At 38.2% G+C, this 23,445-nt stretch overlaps 1 protein-coding gene across 2 annotated transcripts in view; it reads right to left on the bottom strand.

Annotated features, from left to right (window-relative positions):
• LOC143875479 (phox domain-containing protein) overlaps positions 1–22,411 on the bottom strand; it is a 54,716-nt gene extending 32,305 nt beyond the window's left edge. The window contains exons 1-6 of one of the 2 annotated variants that reach the window (XM_077377041.1): positions 22,041–22,411; positions 19,409–19,811; positions 19,132–19,309; positions 18,895–19,034; positions 11,988–12,891; positions 4,011–4,111 (exon numbers count right to left, since the gene is read on the bottom strand). In XM_077377041.1, coding sequence (XP_077233156.1) covers positions 4,011–4,111; positions 11,988–12,891; positions 18,895–19,034; positions 19,132–19,309; positions 19,409–19,811; positions 22,041–22,140 — 1,826 coding nt within the window. In that variant the 5' untranslated portion in view covers positions 22,141–22,411. Of the gene's footprint in view, positions 1–4,010; positions 4,112–11,987; positions 12,892–18,894; positions 19,035–19,131; positions 19,310–19,389; positions 19,812–22,040 lie in introns of those variants that run through there. The other variant, XM_077377042.1, reaches the window with a different exon arrangement.
• Positions 22,412–23,445: the final 1,034 nt, after the last annotated feature.

Below are 23,445 nucleotides of genomic sequence, written 5' to 3'. Positions count from 1 at the left end.
TTGGATCAACCCAAACAATGTGGACCCACTATGTTTTAAGCCGACAGAGTAGCTATGTTAGCTACTCAATCGAGTGGCTACACTTTCCTCATATATATATATATATATATATATATATATATATATATATATATATATGAGGAAACTGTTGGTGAGCTAGCTTGCCCAATCACATGGGTCCCAAATTTTGGGGAGTGATCCAAACCATTCATTTGCAAGGCCTTATCATAGATAGCGTGTGTGTCTGTCCATTTTTGTCCTCCACAAATGGAGGGGTTAGGATGATCCTATGGAGCTGATTTTTGGTACACCCCCCATCTATGTAAGGGACTTTCAAATGAATGGTTTGGATCATCCTAACAAAGTGGGCCCCCATGTGATTGGGCAAGCTAGCTCACCATAAGTTTGGTTAAGCTCACCAACAGTTTCCTCTATATATATATATATATATATATATATATATATATATATATATATACCCTATCTATGTAAGGCCCTTTCTAGTGAATGCTTTGGATCATCCTAACAATGTGGGCCTCAATGGTTTTTGAGCTCAAGCTCACGAATATGTTCCAACGCTCAAGCTCACAATCCTTTTCCTCATATATATATATATATATATATATATATATATATATATATATATATATATATATATATATATATATATATATACAGAAAAGTGTTGGTGCGCTCAAGTCGTTATGACACCTCCCATTGGTTTAAAACTTTAAATGTTTGGGTCCCACATACAGGAATCAAGGGGAGGCGTCATAACGACTTGAGCGCACCATTAACAGTTTCCTCATATATATATATATATATATATATATATATGTGAGAATAGAGTTCCTAAGGGTGCCCTCATATAAGCTTATATGAGGTGGCTCTCACAAAACATAATGGCTCACATTGTTAGGAACTATACTCTCTCTCTCTCTCTCTCTCTCTCTCTCTCTCTCTCTCTCTATATATATATATATATATATATATATATATATATATATATATATATATATATATATGTATATATATATATAGGGAAGTGATATTTACGCCCCTTTTCATCACCAGGGACACTGTATCAATGGCAAAAAGGGCGCTCATGTACTTTATGTCAGAAAAATCTAGAGGCTTTGATTGCAAAGTACACTGGCAAATGGGTGTCCCTGGTGATAAAAGGGGCGTAAATATCATTTCTCTCTCTCTCTCTCTCTCTCTCTCTCTCTCTCTCTCTCTCTCTCTCTCTCTATATATATATATATATATATATATATATATATATATATATGAGAGAACATTTCCTACACACTTGTGTAGGTAAGTTACCTACACACTAGCTTAAAATACAGTGGGGGACCACATTGTTTGGGTGATCCAAACAATTCATTTTAATGGTCCTCACATAGATAGGGTGTCCACAAAAAATCAGATCCATAGGATCATCCTAACCATTCAAACTATGGAGGCAAAAAATAGACTAATTTGTGAAGGTTTATACACGTCCATTTTACCTCCACAAATCGTAGGGTTGGGATGATCCTATGGATCTGATTTTCTGTGGACACCCTATCTATGTGAGGACCATTCAAATGAATTGTTTGGATCACCCAAACAATGTGGGCCCCCACTGTATTTTAAGCTAGTGTGTAGGTAACTTACCTACACTAGTGTGTAGGAAATGCTCTCTCTCTCTCTCTCTCTCTCTCTCTCTCTCTCTCTCTCTCTCTCTCTCTCTATATATATATATATATATATATATATATATATACATAGGGGGCGTGGTTCGTGAGCTTGAGCTCACCGTGAGCTAGAGTTCAAAAACCACTTCTCCCATAGTCGTTTGACTCATCCAACCCATTCATTTTATAGGACCTCACATAGATAGGATGTTCCTAAAAAACCACCTCCATACTATAACCCTAACCATTGGATCTAAAGAAACCCATTTTCTAACCATCCATTTTAAACCTCCACTTTTGGAGGGGTTAGGATGATCCAATGGACCTGATTTTTGGTACACACCCTATCTATGATGGGGCCTTACAAATGAATGGTTTGGATCACCACAAAAATGTGGGACCCATGTGTTTGTGGCACTCTAGCTCATCTAAGCTTATATGAGCTCTAGCTCACGAACCGTTTCCTATATATATATATATATATATATATATATATATATATATATATATATATGAGGAAAATGATTGTGAGCTTGAAGCTCATATAGCGTATATGAGCTTGAGGGCCCAAACACATGTGGGCCCACATTGTTAGGATGATCCAAAGCATTCATTTGAAAGGCCCTTACATAGATAGGATGTGTACAAAAAAGCAGCTCCATAGGATCATCCTAACCCATCCAAAAGTGGAGGGCAAAATGGACAAACACCGTTTGCCAAAAATCTGCCCATTTTTGCCCTCCGCTTTTGGAGGGGTTAGGATGATCCAATGGAGTTGATTTTTGGTACCCACCCTATCTATGATGGGGCCTTGCAAATGTATGGTTTGGATCACCACAAAAAATGTGGGACCCATGTGTTTGGGCCCTCAAGCTCATATAAGCTATATGAGCTTCAAGCTCACAATCAGTTTCTCTCTCTCTCTCTCTCTCTCTCTCTCTCTCTCTCTCTCTCTCTCTCTCTCTCTCTCTCTCTCTCTATATATATATATATATATATATATATATATATATATATATATATATATATCAAATCAGAGACAATACTAAAATAACTAATTATTTATTTTTCATCCAAATCTATTAGCTTAAATAGAAACTACCAAGTATTCAATATCATAATAAGAATTGTTAGCTAACAATTGGCACATACGAATCATTCATTTCCAATTCAAACCCATACATATAGGATAACAATCTTGAAAATAATAAAAGGCATAATTTCATATCAATTCTCAAATTCTCAAACATTTAATGAAAAATATTATTGACCAAAAACCAGTAAGTCAATGTTGTTCCGTCCATTAATGTCATATACTTCCTCGACGTAAGCAATGCCCTCAAGCCACGCCATTTGAGTGTGTTTTGCAATCCTAATCCACGACACCCGTTTCTCCAAGTCACGCCATTTGAGTGGTAAAAGGCATGGTTTTCTCGAAGAGATGAGTCGTTTCGGCGGCTATTTCTATCTGTCTCGTCCACTCGGAAAGATTGAGAAATGAAAGCTTTGCCGAACAAGGATAAAGTGCATATGCTGACTTGTAGTCCCCACTTACTTCTAATCTTAACTAAAGAACGTGGAAAAACAAAGAACTTACCTGTTTCATGCGGTGAGTTGCTTCCGCCGAAAGGTGACTTATTCAGGTGGAAGGCGACAATGGTCAGCAAGTAAGTTCTCTTTTTTCTTTGTCTTCATCATTGTATTCTTTTTCTTATTTTTCTAATGGTTCAAAATGGTTGCAGAATTTGTTCAACAGGTTTGAAATGGTTCAACTGCTTCAAGTAGAACTAATTCTAACTGGTCCTACACCTCTTCTTTGTTCTTCTTCTCTTTCCTGCTAAATCAAACTGGTTCGATTCATTTGAACTTCTCCTCCTCCTCTTCCCTCATCCTTTTCATATGAGGGTTTTCGAAGGCTTCGTCTAACAGAAGAGGGAAGGGGAATCCTTCGAAAGAAAGCACTATTTTCTTTTATACAAAACTTAATTTGGGTAAATCGCATGAATCGTACGACTTATGATCGAATCGTCGATTCAATCAAAAATCGTAATATACATTCAAATTTAGATTCAATCCTGCTATTTAAATCAAAATCAATAATATTTTATTTGAATTGTAAGATTTGAATCGTAAATTTTAAGATTTTCAAAACAAAGCTCCTAGGGATATGATAGAAGAAAAAATTGATCCTTCTGTAATGGGACCACTGCTTGCAACTGGACAAAGATAAGATGCAGAACATACATTTAAGAACATACATTTTCCTAACCTTAAAATGAATGTGAATAGCATTTAAATAAGAAAATTTTGCATAGGTTAAGCCTGTACCTTCTTTTCACAAACCAAGTTGTGTTGCCTGCATCTGTCACGGCAACTGAATAAACTGCAAAAGATTTTGACCCGATGTTTTCAAAATATGCTCCCACAACCTGCAGTAACATTATAGCCACCACATATGAAGTGATGATTGGTAAAGGTTCAAAACAAACAAAATAAGGTCTCATAATCAGATAGAAATATGACAGAAAAGACACTGATGAAACTATATTAACCTCAATCCTGCAAAACAAGAATTTCCATTTAATTACTCAAAAGTATGAATAACAAGTAAGACCAAACTGAAGAAAATGGTAGAAGCTTTAAAGTGCAGATTAAAACACAACATGTGAAAGAGCAGATTTAAGACATGGATTTCAGAGGACTTCAGGCACAGATAGAAGCATTGTAGGACACAGGACACCAATTCACCTAAAAAGCTTTCAATAAAGCCAAAGCTGGACATCAATTCCGAGTTAATAATAGTAGAACAAGAAAATAGCCCTGACAACACTAAAACTAATTCAAACAAAACTGACAGTCGCTGACATCTTTTAGTACTAAAAGAGTTTGGGTGACTAAATTTCAGTAACCCCAGTTGATCCAAAGTGTCACATAAGGCATTTATGCAAGTAAATCCCCTTTCAAGAGCTAATATTTCAGCATCGGCTGCAAAAAGTGTAGTCATCCAGTCCAGCGAAGGTGAAAATGACATTGCCTCCTTTCATTGGGAAAGACAACTTCAAAGCCCACAATCTCAGGGCCATCATTTTTATTTTAGCGATAACAGAGAATATATCAAAAAAACAACGAGAACAACAACAGGACAAGCCTTCTTCAAAAAATAAAAAGAACACTACAAGCTATAAGTAAAGAGCTAAAACAGAAGAAAAAAATATAGAGAATTTATTTCAGAGACAACCCATCTCCCACAAGCAATGCTCCCTCTCAACACCTTCATGGGATAGCATGTCCGCAGCAGTCAACGATCTGTTTTAGAGAATTTATTTCAGAGACCTCTCCACTTGCTTTCCTCTCCCCTCCAACCTATAGAATACGCTCCTTCTCTAAGATTTCATTTGGGAGAAGTCTTTGATGGCTGGATCATGGCCTCTCATCTGTTTCTCCCTCTGGTTTGGAGTTGTTTTGATCAGGTGCCTATCTGGTGGCTATTGTGCTGCTGTTTTTATATGTTTTTTGTTTCCTTTTGGTGTCTTTGCTTATTTCGCCAGCGCCCCCCCCCCGGGCTTGCTTTTCGGCTTTTCCCCCTCTATGTGTTTGGGGTTGTTGTTTCCTTATTCTCGCTGTATCTGTCTTTTCTCATTTTAATATATCTGGTAGGCGTCTGCCTAACCCCAGCTTAGCCATCAAAAAAATATGCCCGCAGCCGTCCATGCTGTTACATTCCACTGATGTAATTAAGAATGAGCAAATGATCTCAACAGATGTCAACGATCTCCACAACAGAATTGCTGTATGAAGAACCTATGCATGCTAGAGTGGTACCCCTCAATCCAAAACATGCCCAAAAATGCTTTCTTAATAAGCAAAGACCGGGTTAGAATAGAAAAAATTTCCACTTCAATGGAGCCCTGATATAGGATTCGTGATAGAAATAAGGGTGGGTGATTAAATTACACCCAGAAACATACAATTAATCACAGGATAATTAACAATTGAAATACAAATATAGAAAAAATCACAGGATAATTAATTATTTTCCTTAAAATTTCTGGATTTTGATTTTGTTACAGATCAGGATCTGTCCATAAAAGTCTATCTAAATATCAGAAATAAATAATTTAGGTCTTCAATAGATTACAAATCAACAGCATCAGTGCTTGATTTATAGTTATAAGCATAGATCTGAAGAAATTCCTCCAAAACCAGGGTTTGCACAATAAGCCATGGATCATTAAACTTTTAGAACACACAGAAGACAAAACTATTGCCTGGGAGGCAAAAGATTGCAAGGGGTGACAAATCTGTAAATTGGAAGTCTAGTGTAAAGGCTCAAAACAAGCAAGTAGTGGAAGACCACTATTTCCCATAGGGAACGTTCAAAACACCATCAAAACTCAGAAGTGAAAGAACTGAGTCACCAATATAAGTCAATGCAGGTTATGATCATAAAAAAAACCAGCAACAAAGTTTCAGATCCTATGAAACAAACTTCATAGATATCTTCAAGCCCTTTGCACAAAGAAGAAGAAAACAAGTGGTAGTACCTAAGAAACACGGAGCGGGGGCAGGGAAGCTCGGGGTCTAGAAGAGTCTAAGTTTGGGAGCGCCATGGGAGCGTGCATGTAATATTTTCTTTATATATCTTTCAAAATTTAAGTACATCAAAAAATAATAGTTTCTAACCATTTTCATATGTATCTTTCAAATTTAAGTACATCTAAAAGCTAATTTCTCACCATCTTCATTTGTGTGCACTCGTGCCTTCTGAAGATGTACAAGCCTTTGTGCTTGCTCTAATGAAGTACTTTGAAGAGTTGGAGGAGTTTGATGTAAGGAAGTTGGTGATGGTGGGACTTATAGACTAATAGAAGAAGGCTGGGAGCGTCATAGAGCGGTTCCCGTTTCTCTGGGGTCGCGCTCCCTGGAAGTTCCTTCCTAAGGAGCGCCGAATCGAGGTTCCGAGGTGAGAGCGGCACCCCAAGAGAAGGTTCCTGCTTCTAAGGGTAGTACCCACAATCTAAAGAAGAAAAACTTAGGGCGATGATATCTCCCCCCCCCCCCCCCCCCGGCTTGCAAAAGCATGCGCGCCCCTTATAACGTGATTTGACGTCAAAAAGCGTTAAAGTTGCTCACTGTTCACGTCAAATCACGTTATAAGGGGGGCGCATGCATACTGGAGGGGGAGTGAAAATATCATCTCCCAAAACTTAATAGAAGTTGATATAGCTAAAAAAAGAAATATCTTATGAACAATAAGATGCTCCCAAAAAGGTCTCCTAGAGCTTCTCATAGCCTTATTCGTACAGAAAATCAACCCTAACCTATTATTCAATAAAAAAAGAAAACTGCTAAATATCCTCAAAATCTATTACCAACATGCTTTCCTAAGAATTCTAAAGCAAAAAATCAAGATTTTCATTCAAAATAGGAAATCTCTAAAGCCATCCTAACAAACGTAGAAAGTTCTAAAAAATGCCCACAAAGTTCTTCCCTTGAAAGAGGCACGGGTGGGTGGTTTTCACTCAGCTTTGACCATGTGTGTGCCTTCTACTGATGTCAGAAACATGTGTTAATGTCAGCATGATGTCACCAGTTCAGACAAGTTGGGAACCCTTTTTTTTCGGAATGGCAAAGTTGGGCCCTCGTTTATCTGTTTTCTCCAGTAAGATGTATTTTCTGCATCAACTGGAAAAGACTTTTGCAACTCGCATCAAATTTCCATACCACACCTCCAATGTCGGTTGGACCTGAATTACCACTAGAACTTCCGTAGAAGCGCTAACCATGGTCTTAAATTTCGTCTGAAATCCGACATTTCAGATTTCGGTATTTTGGATTTCGGTCAAGACCGGAACAAAAAGGGCGAAACGTACCAAATTTGAGAAATTTCAACAATTTCGGCAAATTTTGAAAAAAAAAATATTAATTTTATATTCCTTTCCCAATTTTCAGCCGAAATTTCGGCCCAAAAAATCAACATTTCTTGCGTCTTTACCAAATTTCGGCTGAAATTTCGGGATTGGGGCTGAAATTTTGGTTTCGGCTAGGTCCGAAATTTATGCCGAAACCGAAATTTCAAACCATGGCTCTAACTTGAGAATTGAGATTACTGAAAAACATATGGTTATCGAATTAAGAATAATGCCTCCAACCAACAAACACCAAAACACTTTATCGCATCACACCCAACTAGCAACAGAACTTTGATATCAATAGTGATTGTCAAGATCCTCAAATATCCCCTTATTTACTGCGGTCCATGACCCATAGTCTTCATGAAAGCTATATATGGTCATCCTCCTAGGATTTGGGAGGTTATCCCAGGGTTATCTTCATTTCCATAAAAGGCCAAGTTTCAACCATCCAAACATCTCTGGGTCTAACTGACATGGTATAGTTCTCATTTCCTATATAACCTACATAACTTATTCACAACTAGGATAACAAGAGCCCACTGAAGCACAGTTTCAAGATGACTCGTTACATCACCTTAAGAACAACCCCTCAAGCCACAAAAGCCCAAGAGGAGGCTCTAGAGTTTAAATCTCTCGAGATACTACAAAGAACTAAGCGAATACTATTTGTCGTAGGCATTCGTCTCATTTTTTAAAGGTACCGTAGGAACTCACCTCTCTCATTCCAAACTGAACACCTCCACAAGTTCAAGTTAGAAAGAGAGTTGCCGAAGTTCCAATTGTAAAAACACAAAATAAACGGGAAAAAAAAAAGTTGAACAGGTCATGCCCATGGGTGAATCGATAGATGAGGATTGGTCTCATGAATTCAATTATTTAAAGCATTGTTTCCCCAAGCCAATCATCAAGTAGCCTGAGTCGATTCCTTTTTACCTTGGCCGATTTCCATCATATCCGAGTTTTTCCTCGCCATGTCAATTAAAAACTCCTTTAACTCAACTGAGTTATTGAAAAAGTGATCAGGTCAATCATTGACTTGCTCGAGTCAAGTCCTTTTTTACCTATGTTGAGATCTCCTTCGAGCCAAAGTTTTTAAACGTTGGTTTAAAGAACAAGAATATCTTTATCCTATTGATCATTAAAGAGAATCTTGTCTCTCATGACCAGCCATGTGAATGACATCGAGGTTCTGCACACATATATTAGCAACAGGTAGACTAAAGTAACAGATAACTGAGAAGGTCCAACTTAATTCTTGAAGATGAAGTCCAACTTGCATAGGTAACATTGGCTGCTCCAGCTCTTCTTGAAGAGACAAAATTTTAGGCATTCATCGTCTACATTAAGTCCCAACAAAATACGGTATTCATAAATATCTAGATTGTCCATGAATTATATTCCAATGCCCGCATGACAATAGTAGCATATCAGGAAACACAAGGAGATTCCCCAAGCACATATCTAGCCAAAACAAAGTCCATCCATCGTCAACTCTAAAGTATAGGATCTGACTAAAATTATCGGGAATAAGCATAGCGCTACTACACATAGTGGAGCCTACCACTTGATTAAGCTATTAAGTTGGCATCCCAGTCTCCCACGCCCATCAATATCCATGATATGGTGCTCAAAAGACACATCAACAACATAGTAAATCTTTTGTAGCGAGGCTGCTCCACCCTTAAAATTCAACCCCCTCTTCAAACCACATCTCACCACTGGTTACATTACAGCTACCATGAATTCACAAAAAAGAATGAACACAATGCCACCAAGTGGCATCCTCAAAATGTAGCCAGCTTCTGGAAGTAGCAAAATAAAGACTTAAACTAAAAGAGTTAGAATTGAGATGTTGAACGAAGAAATGCATACTCTGGGATAAGAATCAATAAAATATAGAAAAGATCCATTCATGATGAAGATTGTTAATTGCAGGCTAGGCAGGAATATCTGCTCCCTTGAAGACACCAATAAAATTCAGGTAGATGGATTTTATTTCAAATATTTTTTAAAACAAAATTCTCATAATGATGAGGCACCACAGAGTTTTGAAGTCAACTCTTTGGCCAGGGATGGCACGCCCTGCAAGGGGCAGGGCAAAGTGGGAAAACCCCATTGGCGTGCTATAAGACTGTGACGATGGCATGGTGTATTGAAAATATGTCAGTTAGGTAACTTACCTAAACTTTTTTTCCACTTGGTGTTGGCGATTTATTTGTACTTTTCAAGTTTTTCCACTAGATTTGAAATTTAGTTTACCAAAAGCCAGTAAAAAAAAGGAAAATCCAATTGAAAGTAGTGGCAATGACAGTCACTGAAATGCCTTCTGATTCCAAGATAGGGAATCTCCCCAAGGTGAAGTGCTTCTACATTTGATTTACAGTACATAAATCAAATTGTAGACGACACTAATAGGGACACACTCTTCTTCTTTTTATTTAGGTACCAAATTTATTAAGATAAAGGGATTACAAGTGCACTTCTGGGGGTAAAGATCGCCCCATATACAATGAGTCGCTAGATGCTCCGAATTTGGCTATAAGGTCATCCAGATCACTGGTGCTTCTAGGAATGAGAGAGAAAGATAAAACATAGTACAAACACAGATCTTAAAGAGGTTGACATGCCATTTTGCAACATACCTCCTTTGTTGACGGTCTCATGAAAAAATAGCTAGACCTAAAATTTCCTAAAAGTAGTGGTTCTTAAAGATCAATCATAATCTTAAGTCAACCAACCCCTTCTCATCAAAAGAGTCTTCAAAAGCAACTTTAGTCAAATAGCAGCGATGTAATTTCACAATTTTGTAGAAATTTTAAGAAATTTGGTCTAAGTTCTAATGGAAGTTTCAGGTTTGGCAAATTAGAGCTTAGAGGTTGTTGTGCCTTGGAATTCTTATTGACGTCATTTTAATCCTTGAATGGCTATCCAAATTGTGCAGTGCCAACATGGCAGCCATGTCATGCCTAGGTGGTTTTGGTGGAGATCCAAGGTGCATTCCCGCAATAATGTTGCTGCCCCTTTTTTAATCAATTTTTTGGACTCCTAAATGGCGGAATCATGGAAAGTGGTAAACTACAAAGTTGTAGGTGTTTTTGAGTTGTTTCCAACAAGTATTTGTGCTCGAAAATTGGACAGGTGGTTAGAAAGTTATGGCAGTTTTAGTGGACTGTGTCTGTGGGTTCCCAAACCAGTCAAAGTTAGTGAGTTCCAATGCAATTAATGTTATGTTAGTCATTAAGTTAGCTTGTGGAGGAAGTTGGTTGAATTTTTTTTGTTTGTCTTTTATTTAAAGGGTTAGAAGCCATCTTTAGAAGGGATTTTGGAATTTGATAAACTTATGTAATTGATGGAATATCAATTGGGTTGAGCATTGCTCCCATTTTGGTTCTTCTTCTCTTGTTGTGTTCTTGAGTTCTAATTTTCTTCTTCTTCCCTATTAAGCACCCGCATTACATATGCTTATTTAGAGACTTATGAAGCCAATTAATTAATTGATACCATACACGGGGCATGAAGGCACTAGACGTTGTTGTTACATAAATGTAATTGTGTGGCATAGAGCAACAGAACAGAAAAGGACAGATGTAGATTTATACAAAAAAATATTTGTGCATATAATGATTTCTACAGTCAAATTACTGTTTCAACTTATGAGTGTGTGTCACACTTTCTCTTAGCAGTACATTTGAAGACTATGCAAATGATCATCAAAGGAATGATGATATCCACAGACTAGTCGCAGAAAGAAAAGGCATTTTAATGAAACATGGGACAACAGGACAGTCAAATGTTATCTATAGCCACAAAAACAAGATAAACTGGATCCCACAAAGTACTTCAAGGAATTCTTTTTATTTTGAAGGGTAATGAATCTTCATAAATATAGAAAGATAATACAGAGCCGACTGAGGAGGTCAGCAAAGAAGAAAATAACAAAATAAGATGGAAAATAATATAAAGATGGAAAAAACAACTATCACAGGAGTAAGTAATCGAAAAGTTCTAAGGAAAGATTTAATCCAACAAGAACCATATGTCACATCATACATCAATGACGCATACTTCACTAACAAAATTCTACAGTGGGTGCCCTAAGTGTGCTCAAGCACAATGAACATTTATCATATTCTACTGCATAGGCACTTAAAAAGAGTAAGTAATATTGTTTTGTCTAATAATATTTGGAGAGCACTAATTCCGAAAAAAAAATCATAAAAGCATGGTCCAAAAATGGGGCGAAAAAAAGAAGCAATGTGCAAAAAGAGAAGACATGACAAAAGAATGGAGAAGTGGCAGCAAGGCAACACTTCAACTGGTTTAATCTGTAATTATGATTATTATTTTGAGAATTTCATAAGTGACACATTTTCCTGCAAAAAATGCTCACCCGGCACTTGAGCTTGGGGGCCTGCAATGATGCTTCAGTACGTAATAGCATTTCAGGGGTGTTCCCGCCACTTGACACCTTGTGTTTGTCCCAATTTGTGTTATAGAACTCTTTGGGAGTCATAACCTCTCCAGCTTCACCTGTAAATGTTTTTTCAATCTCTTTTCGACTTTTCAATGCAGAAGTGCTACTGGATCGCTTAAGCTTAATTTTGTTGCCTTCAGCATCTTGATTCGTATCCTCCTCCCATTCGTCAGCAAGATGGCATGCCTCAGAATACTGTCCCTTGTTCAGGTCTTGAGATAACCGTGTCTCCATATCTACCACTCGGCTAACTGGAGTATTTGAATTCAACCCATACCCCCTCACCATTCCTTCTGTTCCCGTCGTAGTGGTTAACATTTCCTTACCAGTGTTTCCCACATGCCCACTACTATTGATGGTGCCTGAAATCTTCTTTACAGGTCCTGATGAAGTTCCCGCTTTAACTTGGTCGCCAATTTTCCGTTTATAATTTCTACCTTTTGTCCACAGGTTTTCAAGATTTTCAGGAGCAAGAACTTGAGTTCTTCTCTGTGTTGCTGCCTCCAACACTCTCGCCCAATCTGCTGGTCGGGACTGCAAGTCACGCACAGGATCTGCCTGAAGTGTCTGTGCACGACCATGTTCCGAAGCTTTCAAGAATGTTTCTCCATGATTATTGATCTTCGCTGATGCCAAGTCATTTTTGTGATTTGAAAAGGCGGCGGTTTTTTTCAAGTGAGATTCACCACTCTGAGTAATTCCTACATCAACGGAATGATCATTCCAGTGACTGGTCACATCAATTGAACTACCATGGCTACGCTCTCTACTATCATTTTTGGCAGTGAGGAAAAGATATTCAATTAATTCATTGATATACCTGCAAAGGGTAAGATATTCCATTAACTCACTTAAAAACAAATGGTCTCAATTGAGTGAGTGCAATTAAGAAATTTGAAATTTACAAGTAAATGTGCTTCCTGAATCTACAGTTCAGCCTCAACAAAAATATTGGTGATTTATACACTTAAGGAGATTCTTTATGTAATAGAATAAATGTCAAATTATTTTGTGGTTTTTATATGTGTTACACACAGGTATAGTTTTACTTTTATGTATGCATTAAGAATTTAAGTCGAGCACTTTTTTATCAAAAATAGCAAATTTCATTACAAGGCATTTATATATTTTTTAATGAAGATTGCAAGGCGATTATATAAAGACAATCAGTCGAGCAATTTGCCCCATTCAAAAGTTGATCAAATCTTACTAGGGTTTTCACTTGTAAATTAGCTTTAAGAGAATTCTTTTTTTTTAAAGGCAAAGAATTATATTAATGAAAATATAAGAACAAGGGGAACCCCGGGCGATCGAGATGATCTAAGCAAAACAAGAAAGAACAACCACAAATAGATACACTCAAGGAGGAAGGAAGTCGAACGCTTCGAACTCCGGCCTAGAGCACCCATCCCTAGCTAGCCTATCGGCCTTAGAGTTTGCCGACCTCCTGACATGATGATATGAAATTGAGTGACTCACCACATATTTCATCCATCCACCGAGCAAACCGCAAGGAGGAGATGATGAACCCTCCAAATCATATTTAAGGCTACTATAACATTGTTTAGACGACCTTGCTCCAATATCAATAATCCTTGGTGCATGGTTTTAAATTTCGTCCGATTTCGGTCAAGACCGAAACTGAAACGTTCCGAAACCGAAATTGGCGAAACGTACCAAATTTCGGTCGAAATTTCTGAAATTTCGTCAATTTTGGCGAAATTTGGAAAAAAAAATATTAATGTTTTATTCCTTTCCCGGCCCAAAAAAAACGACATTTCGAGTGTCTTTACCGAATTTCGGCTGAAATTTCAGGATTTCAGCTGAAATTTCTGTTTTGGCTAGATCCGAAATTTATGCCGAAACTGAAATTTCAAACCATGGGCGCACCACTCTCATCTGTGACTCATTTGAATCGGCTACCCCAATAGGGCCCGAAAAAGCCCATAGGGTGTTCCCTTCCTCATCTCTAAGAATTCTGTCAATCCCCTCCGGTCCGGGACTGCCCAAACTTGAACCATCAAAGTTCAACTTTAAGAATCCACTCCTAGTAGGCTCCCATGCCTGAGACATCACAGGCCTTCCCTCCCAACTATTACAAACCAATAGCCAACCTTCCCATAGTTCGTGAGAATTGGAAAGTAGGCAAAGCTCTTGCCCGTGCAATTGAGAGAGCAATGACCTTTATGTAAAGAAAATGCAGGAATTTCACCAACCCTCTAAACACCCACGCATTCCTCTCCTTCCATAGGACCCAAATTACCGCGAGAAAGATAATATTCCATTAAGTCCTCCCTTTACTCCGCCATGGGGCATTAGCCCATCCTTCTACTAGCTCAGATAGCTTGGATGGGAAGACCCATGATATTCCAAATCTGCAAAGGACTTTGCTCCAAACATGCCTCGCCATTTTACAGTGGAGGAACATATGGTCCACAGTATTCTTTTATTTTTTTATTTTTTTTGAATGGTCCATCGTTTCTCCTGCATCAATGCAAAGAGAACAGTGGTCTATGATCCACATGTGCCGATGACGAAGATGGTCTACAGTGAGAATTTTATCTAGAGCTGTCATCGGTCATCCGTGCAAAGGCACAAACTCTTTAAGGTGCTAGAATCTTCCATACTTCAGCCACCGGCAAGATTGAAAGATTGGATGCAAGTAGATTGTAGAAGGATTTGACGCTGAACGATCCCGATGAACACCGGATCCAAACCCTTTTGTCTTTACTCGATCTCTTTATATCACATGAGGCTAGCTTTCCAAACATACTTTGCGACAATAATTCACATCAAAAGATAGCAAATATAGAGATACGGGCAGCAAGAGTCTATGATGTCTGATTAAAATCTGAAAATATAGAAAAATGATAACGCAGTAGGGCCCACCATTCAAAAAAACACACTAGGTCCCAAAGAATCACCTATCCATAGGAAATAATCTCAAGAACAAAAGCAGGTCGCTGGCCAAGGGTGTGTCGGTAACAATTTTAAATTAGGGTTTAGGGTTTAAGCCCCTTAAGTCATAGAAGAGGTACTACGGTCTTTTTCCACCAATATCATATGGTATTTTTAAGTTGTAAGCATTCAAAATTGGACCCACATATTTATTACGAAAATCTTAAGTGATAGGAGTTGATCACTTAAATGTTAAGCGATCACAAGGGCCCGCCCTACAACATAAGGGAGTCATTATATATTTATATTTGTGGGACTTGAAGTGGGTTAGTTTCCATGATGAGTTATGACTCCTATTGGGTTTGAAAAGTCCTAATTTACTTGCAGTAGGGAGAGTCCATGTAATAGGAGTTTTATTTCAAGGGATTTGCTAGCGACCATCGCAAAAGGCATTTCGCGGATGGGATGTTGCATGTGAGAGCAACCACACAAGCTCACTTTTCAGCAGATTTTGTCTTTGTTCATTTAATTCATCTGCGGTGGCTGCTCTCACAAGCAACAGCCCATCTACGAAATGCCTTCTGGTCGCTAGCAAATCCCTTATTTCAATGGAGAGATAGTAGTTTGAATATAATAGGAGTTTTAGTAAATCGCCTAGTCCATTCAAAAGCTCCCAATTTTAACAAATCAGTGATATCAGTTCAACTCTATGACAAATTTTCTATAAAAACTAGGAAGTCTATGGTGTTGTCCACTTTTTTATAGCTTGCAATTTTGCTTCATACGGCTTGATTCCTTCACTAGATACTTCATATCCCAAAAAGATAGCCTTAAAAGCCACTGAGATGCTCTTTTTAAGATTGGAAACTAATCATTTCGCAATTCTCCAAAACTTCTCGCATATGTTGAAGATGTATATCCATATTCAAACTATAAATATGTCAACGAAGTACACCACCACAAATCTTCTGATGAAGAGTTTACACATCATTCATCACCTTCATAATTGTACTAGGCGCATTGGATAGTCCAAGAGGCATAACCATCCACTCATACAACCTTTTCTTGTCTCGAAAATTTCCTTCCATTCTCCCACAAGCCGAATATAAATTTGGCGATATCCGCTCTTGAGATCAATCTTAGGGGAGGTTCTGCTAAGTTGATCCAACATACCATCCAGCCAGGGAATAGGAAAACAATATTTGAACGCAATAATATTGTTAACTATGCCGTTGCAGATACACCATGCCCCATCTTTTTTTGGAACTAGGAGGTCCTGAACCGCAAACGGACTGATACTCTCTCTGACATGTCCCCTTTCTAAAAGCAGATCTACTTGCCTTAGGCGACATCTTGTAATGTGTGCGATTTGGTAGAGTAGCGTATGGCATAAGGTTGATGTGATCTTACACATTGTGCACCGATGGTAGAGTGCAAGGTAATTCATCAGGGAAAAGATCATCATAGTCTTCTAATACGGATTTTACATGCATGGAGAGACCTAACACAGCTTGGTCTGAAGTTTCCCCTTTTGAAACGAGTGCAAAAACCACACTGCCATCCTTTAACTCATTCTCAACCTTTTTTTTTTTTTTTTTTTTTTTAATGGTTAACTCATTCTCAAGCTTGCGCCTAGAAAGACACTGTATTCTTTTCCTTTTCAGAATTTGAATCACCCTTAGAAGTCACCAAGATAAATTTCTTACCATTCATGTAAAAAGTGTGGGCATTCTTTCTAACATCGTGTATAGCACTCCTATCAAAGCAAAATATAACGTGAATAGATGGGTCGTATAACACATCATGCAGTATCTTTGTACTTGTTTCATATAAAAAATGAAGCCAAGCACTGTCGAGAGACTAAGTGAATTGCAGTCCAAGTGAAAGCCACCCCCCTAGGGGGGTGCCTGCGACTTCCAAATGATGGCGCAACGCTTTGACTTACGATTTCCGTCGAGTAGGACGGAGAAGAAAGATCTCACAGTGAAACATCCTTCGGGATTGGGATCCCACACTCTATCACACGAAATGAAAGGAGAACATTAAACGGAATTCAGGCTTTGTAACAGTTCCTCGAAGCTTACAATTTCTTCATCTTTCAGGTTTCTCTGCACACGGATGTCATAAAAACCCCTTCATTCTTCACTGTGGCATATTAGATAATCATATATCCTATCATTGCCATCGATTGCCAGTGTACACAAGCTGGAGAATTTGAGATTAAGCGGAATATCCCCCACCTATAGATCACTCCAGAATCTGACCGTATCGCCTACACCAACACAAAATCTGACGAAGGGGGGTGAAACAATCGTGCACTGAACAAATCGATTGCCAAGCACCCGATCCTTTCCCTGTCCCCAGATTTCTTACACACCAATCTCCCCATTCGTTTCCATACTTATCTCCAATGATTCGGTGCCACAATGCTTTCTTCTCTTCACCCCAACGCCATAGCCACTTGGCCAATAGAGATTTATTCCTTAATCTAATTTTGCCAATACCCAAATCTCCTCATTTCTTCAATCTGGACACTTTCTTCCACCGAATTAGATGTTTTAATTTTTTGTTCTTCCCGTCCCTCGCCCACAAGAAATCTCTTTGCAGCTTTTCTATCCTTTGCACGACTTTTGCCGGAATCTTGAAGAGTGACATAAAATAGACAGGCATATTCGCTAACACGGCTTTACTCAGTGTAATTCGACCCCTGAAAGAAAGAAATTTCTTTTTCCAGGAAGTCAACTTTCTCTCGATTCTTTCTATAACAGGAACCCACTGTGAGGCTTTAGGTATGCTGTACCCCACGGTAGGTCGAGATATTTAATCAACAATTTCTTTTCTCTACAACCAATGATCTGTGCATAACTTGATATCATCTCCTGTTCAACATTGATACCAGCTAACTACTTTTAGAGGAATTGATCTTCAGACCCGATGCAATTTCAAACCATCTGACTATTTTCTTAAGATTTGCAGCAGATGACCTATCGTCTTCAATGAACATGGGGGTGTCATCAGCAAACTAAAGGATGTACTTCCATCTTCAAGTTGAGCCTTTTTACCGCCTCTTCCAGGCTTCCGGCTTGGCTCTATGTCCTCCAGTAAAACACATGGTAAAGAACATGTTATGTTTTAACCAGCGTCCTTCCTCCTATGAGTATAGAAAAGTCTCCTACTAACCAAGAAAGGGTCAAGAGAGTAACATTACCTCATCTTTTGGAACACCTATATTGCCTTCAACAATTTCTTCCTTATAGACTTGTTCTTCCATGTTTTCTCTCGTTTCTTCTAGTGCTAGGTGTTGTTGTCCAGCATTAGGGCATTCGGATGAAATGTGTCCCATCTTTCTACACCGAAAATACTTCACATTGGCTCTATTAGGAACCATTTTGATTGAAGTCTCTTATGGAGCCATGAAACTACTCTTGTAGGATTTAGAGAGTTGAAAATTACCTTGATTCAAGAGCCAATGAGAAAAGAACCAAACTCCGTCAGTGAGTTATGACTTCATGTCGATGCTGAAAATTTTAATAACATAACAGGATAGTACATGGAAACCAAGGGTGTCCAAAAATATGGAAAAAGAGTTGGCATCATTTGCATGTCGTACTTTTCTTTTCTTTTCTTTTATATTCGTATTCCATAAGTGTGCCACGAATTCTAATCAATTACCCAAGAAATTCAAACTCTGCACAGGAAGAAAATGCGTGTGTGTTTCTTTATGAACGCACGACTGATGGTGGCTACTAAAATCTATACAATACAAAAGATAGCCAGGTAGCATGAAATGCCTCTTATAATAGGCTTTTAGGGATTCCACGTAAAGATTGCATTAAAAGATGTGATTCAGTGCATTATAGCATAGAACAGTGATATAATGTTAAGAAATTGAATAATGGGTTCGTGGACTCCTAAAAAAGCTTACCCAGGACTGGCAAAATTCATGACAGGTTGCATTACTAGACAAGTTAAAAGCTCCCGGCCAAGGCACCGAACTAGGGGGCATTGTGCCTCTCTTTGTCTTAAAACTACAGCCAACACTCCTCCCATAAGCCGTTGAAGAACCTGAAACCAACATGAAAGGAAATAAACATGCAACAATATGAAAAATATGTGGGAATGTGAAAGAAAAAAAGTATGAATAGGAATACTTCAACCACACCTTGTACTCACTCTCGGAAGATATCAAAGCAGGATGAAGCTCCTTAGAAGTTATCAGATGGCGCTTCAATCTTTCATCCCTTTCATCAAAAGAAAGAGTTCCCATAACATCCACACCAATAGAGGACTGGCACCTTCTGTAAAGTTCTAGGTGGTTCCCAATTAAGTCAACCATATCCCTGAAAGAGAAGTTGTTTAGTTCTGACAGTAGAAGAACCCAACCATTCACTCAACTGAGGAAAGCTTGCTGATGACTTACAAAAGTAATATAAAAGCACCTTGTTAACAATTCGACAAGGTTGATCTCCTTAATCCTTCCTGATATCTCACCAAGAGCGTCATTGATCAATATCCGTATGAGCTCAGGGGCCTCCTTGTCAGGAGTAATTTCTGAATACCACAAATCTACGATGAAGTCCCGCAATATCTTATTAATGAGATCATCTATGGCAGACTCCACAAGTGGTGAATCAATTTTCCTCTTCCATCTGGGTGCGGTTGGTGGAGGTGAAAGACGAGGATCGTCGACAGACAATTGTTTTTTCTGTAAATGAGATAGATATGTTGGTCGACGAACTGGTCGGACCCTCCAGCGAAACTCCACCTCATAAGATAGAAGGCGTAATGCACAAAGTATAAGAATTGATATGGGGATATTTGTCCACATCGATTTACTTGCGTCTGCAACAAACATGAAAATGCATTTGGTGATGCAAAACTTATGACAGGAACTTGGCTGATAAGGACTAGAACAGTGAATTAATTAGGTAAAGACATTAGAATATGCACCATAGATCGTAATGAAAGACAAATAAATCAGAACATTCACACCTTCTGATGACAATCCTTGGAGATATACTCTGTCACAAATATTTTAGGTGCTTAAAGTTCAAGAAGAAATAAAGTATAGACATATATTAACCATTCTGCTCAATGTGTGTGGAAGCCTAACAAGCACGATTAAGGTCACAATTCATAAGATGAATCATCCAGATACAATTATAACAGTACTGAATCTCATGTAACAAGTTTCCAACAGTTTCAGCCCGAGAAATAGTGCATTGTGATGAAGATACTAGTCAAAAGTTCAAACTATAAAAAAATACAAAAAAAAAGCCATGCATTGTCCATGAGCACCAAAATTCAACTAACAAGATGCAATAAAGCATTTTATCCAAGTAACATTTTCCATCCAAGGTATCCATACTACCAAGCCATAGAAGAAAATTAGAATTGTAAAGCTGGAGTCATGATACCAGTTCTTCTCATTACCTTCTTGCATTATTTCCAACATTCTATTTCCCAGCCTAGGAACTACTAGTGGATGACTTCTGTTAGGAAAACAAAAAATCACAGAAGCCAGTGATAATTTGAAATTTAACTCGTGATTTTTTAAACTTTTCTCCAATATCCACAAAGGAAAATTTTAGGATTGCTTCCGAATAGTGCAACTCTAGTCAACAGCATTAATAGTACTTCGTTTCAGACAAATTATGAACTATTTACCCCATGTCAAAAGGATTCCATAGGCTAACGTCTTGGACATAAGCCGATACAACTATCATGAAAACCCTCTACTTTTTTTTTAATGGAAGAGAACCCTCCACTTAATCATTTGTTTTGTATTTAATAGTCATATTGTATTCTATTTATCAGATGTGCTTTTCTCTGTCCTATGCTCTCTTCATCACAAGACTACAGAAATAGCACCATGCCGATGGTCCAAGTTCACCACATCCAACACGTCATGTCCGTGTCTGAAACCAATACAAATTTCCACGTCTAATTTTATTCTCCCGTTGATCTCAACAGGTGCTAAAAGGAGATTTGCTTTATATCAGACAGGGTGGAGCTCATTACTCATAGATGGATTCTGCCTGACCCCGGATGGCTAGAATTAAATTTTGATGGATCCAGTCTCAATAATCCTGGTCTAGCAAGAGTGGGTGGTTTGCTTTACGATGAGGGAGGGATGAGATGGGCTTTCTCAGGTCCCATTGGGGTCAAAGATTCTAATAGGCAGAGGTAAGACCGGTTCTTCGGGGTATCAGTATTACTTATAATAGTCTCTTGGATGGACTAATTGTGGAGGGAGATTCCTTAAATACCATTAGAAGGTTGACCGGTAGCAGGTTTCCCCCATGGAGATTTGCTGAGTTGTTTGATGAAATCCATGACAGTGTGGAGGGGCATTTCATCCGTTTTCAGCATGTTTATCGCTCGGCCAATGGTGAGGCGGGTCTTGCCAGAGATGGGATGATCCGAGCGAGTCTGGAAATTTTTTATTATCTTCCCCCTTGAGCCTTGCCTCTTCATTTCCATTGTACATTCTTGTTTCCTTTCCTATAATCGACATCCTTAGTGTCGGTGTTCCCCCTCAGTAATATGTCTTGAGCCATTTCAAAAAAAAAAAAACATAGACTGTAAGTTCTAAGCTCATTAATTGGTGTCTTTTCAATCTGTATTGAGAAATTTCAGGACAAAATAAGTTATTCACATCTGAAATCAGACAAATACATAAGCTAAATTATTAAAATTGAGGCTTGGATATGAGAAAGGCAGAATGAAACCACTTATAAAACCCATAGAGAATCCAACTAAATTGAGCAAACTTTGCACCATTACTTGAAAAATAAAGAGTCGTCTTTTATACAGAAATAGTAAATTTCCACAGCTAAATGAATTGATGACACTGAAAGTCAACAATTTCTCAGCACCTGATTTACATGAAGCCTACTCCAAACACACCAAATACTATTGGCAACAAAATCAAGAACAATTGGCAACAACAACAAGAAAAAGAGCCCTAATTTTACAATTCTCAGAAGATTTGACAACTTGTCAGATCAGAAAGACAATCAAAATAACACAATAAGATGATTTCAGTTCAATCAAAGCAAATGAACTTACACGATAAAAAGTATGAGATTCCGAACACACATAGCGCCCACCACAGAGCTCGAACCTTAGCTTCTTCGATTAGATCTTGCAAGCTCTCCATTGCCTTCATGATCTCAAAACCCTAGGGAATTTTCCTTCGTTCCAATCTCTCCTCGTCTAGCAGATACCAACGATTCTTACTCAGAAACGAATAATCAGAACGAAGAAATGCGATCAGGCGAGAAATCTCATTGAGATCGGCTGATTCGATGAGGAGATCGAGAAAACCCTAGAAATTTGGGATTTTCAGCGAACCCTAAAAAAAGATTGGGGGTTTCTGAGATTTTCAGGTAGATGGCGTCTGGATGTTCTTTTCTCCCCGTGGTTTTCTCGTGCTACGCGTGAAGAAAAGAAAGGACTTCGTAGAAAAAAATATTATGCGATGATAAATTCGCACCCCTCGTAGGATAATTCGCGCCTATCTAACTGGAATTACAAAGATATGCAGTATGGGATTGTTATTCGCATTATATATCTTTTGATAATGGCACCCCTCCCTTAATCTTTAGTTACACACTTTTCGAATCCGTTGCTAGTAGGTGGTAGCTGTTATCGTTGCTTATAGCTGTTAATAAACAACGGAGTGCCCTACACACTTGTGTAAGTAAGTTACCTACACACTAGCTTAAAATATAGTGGGGGCCCACATTGTTTGGGTGATCCAAACCATTCATTTGAATAATCCTCACATAGATAGGGTGTCCACAAAAAATCAGATCCATAGAATTATCCTAACCATTCAAACTATGGAGGCAAAAAATGAACTAATTTGTGAAGGTTTATACACGTCCATTTTACCTCCACAAATCGTAGGGTTGGGATGATCCTATGGATCTGATTTTTTGTGGACACCCTATCTATGTGAGGATCATTCATTTGAATGATCCTCACATAGATAGGGTGTCCACAAAAAATCAGATCCATAGGATCATTCTAACCATTCAAACTATGGAAGCAAAAAATGGACTAATTTGTGAAGGTTTATACACGTCCTTTTGTAGTCCTTTCACATAAGAGGAAAGAGTATCTAAAAAATATAAACAACTCCATATTCCGATTTCGTTTGTTACAAGTTTCTATTTTTTGTAATCTTGTATACGGTGGAAAGAAATAAAGATGGAGAGATTTTAGGGAGAGGAAGAGATTATAGGAAATTTTGATAGCGTAAGAGATTTTAGGGGAGTCGGAATGGAGATATACGCTGAAGTAGCGTGTATAAGACGGGTGCCATTTCGATTGTTTTTTTTAATTCTGCATAGAGCTATACGCTGGAATTGCATGTATAGAGGGGTGACACGTGTCAGCACCACGCTGTGCAACATTTAGTTTTACTTACATATAATTAGATTATTATATAACTAATTTAGAGAGGTGC

The sequence above is a fragment of the Tasmannia lanceolata genome, unplaced genomic scaffold (assembly GCF_043159265.1).
Source record: "Tasmannia lanceolata isolate RefF3 unplaced genomic scaffold, GAP_Taslan_0.1 ptg000004l, whole genome shotgun sequence".
Classification (NCBI taxonomy): Eukaryota; Viridiplantae; Streptophyta; class Magnoliopsida; order Canellales; family Winteraceae; genus Tasmannia; species Tasmannia lanceolata.
Note: the sequence above shows the minus strand (reverse complement) of the source record. Positions and strands in the feature narration are given on the sequence as shown.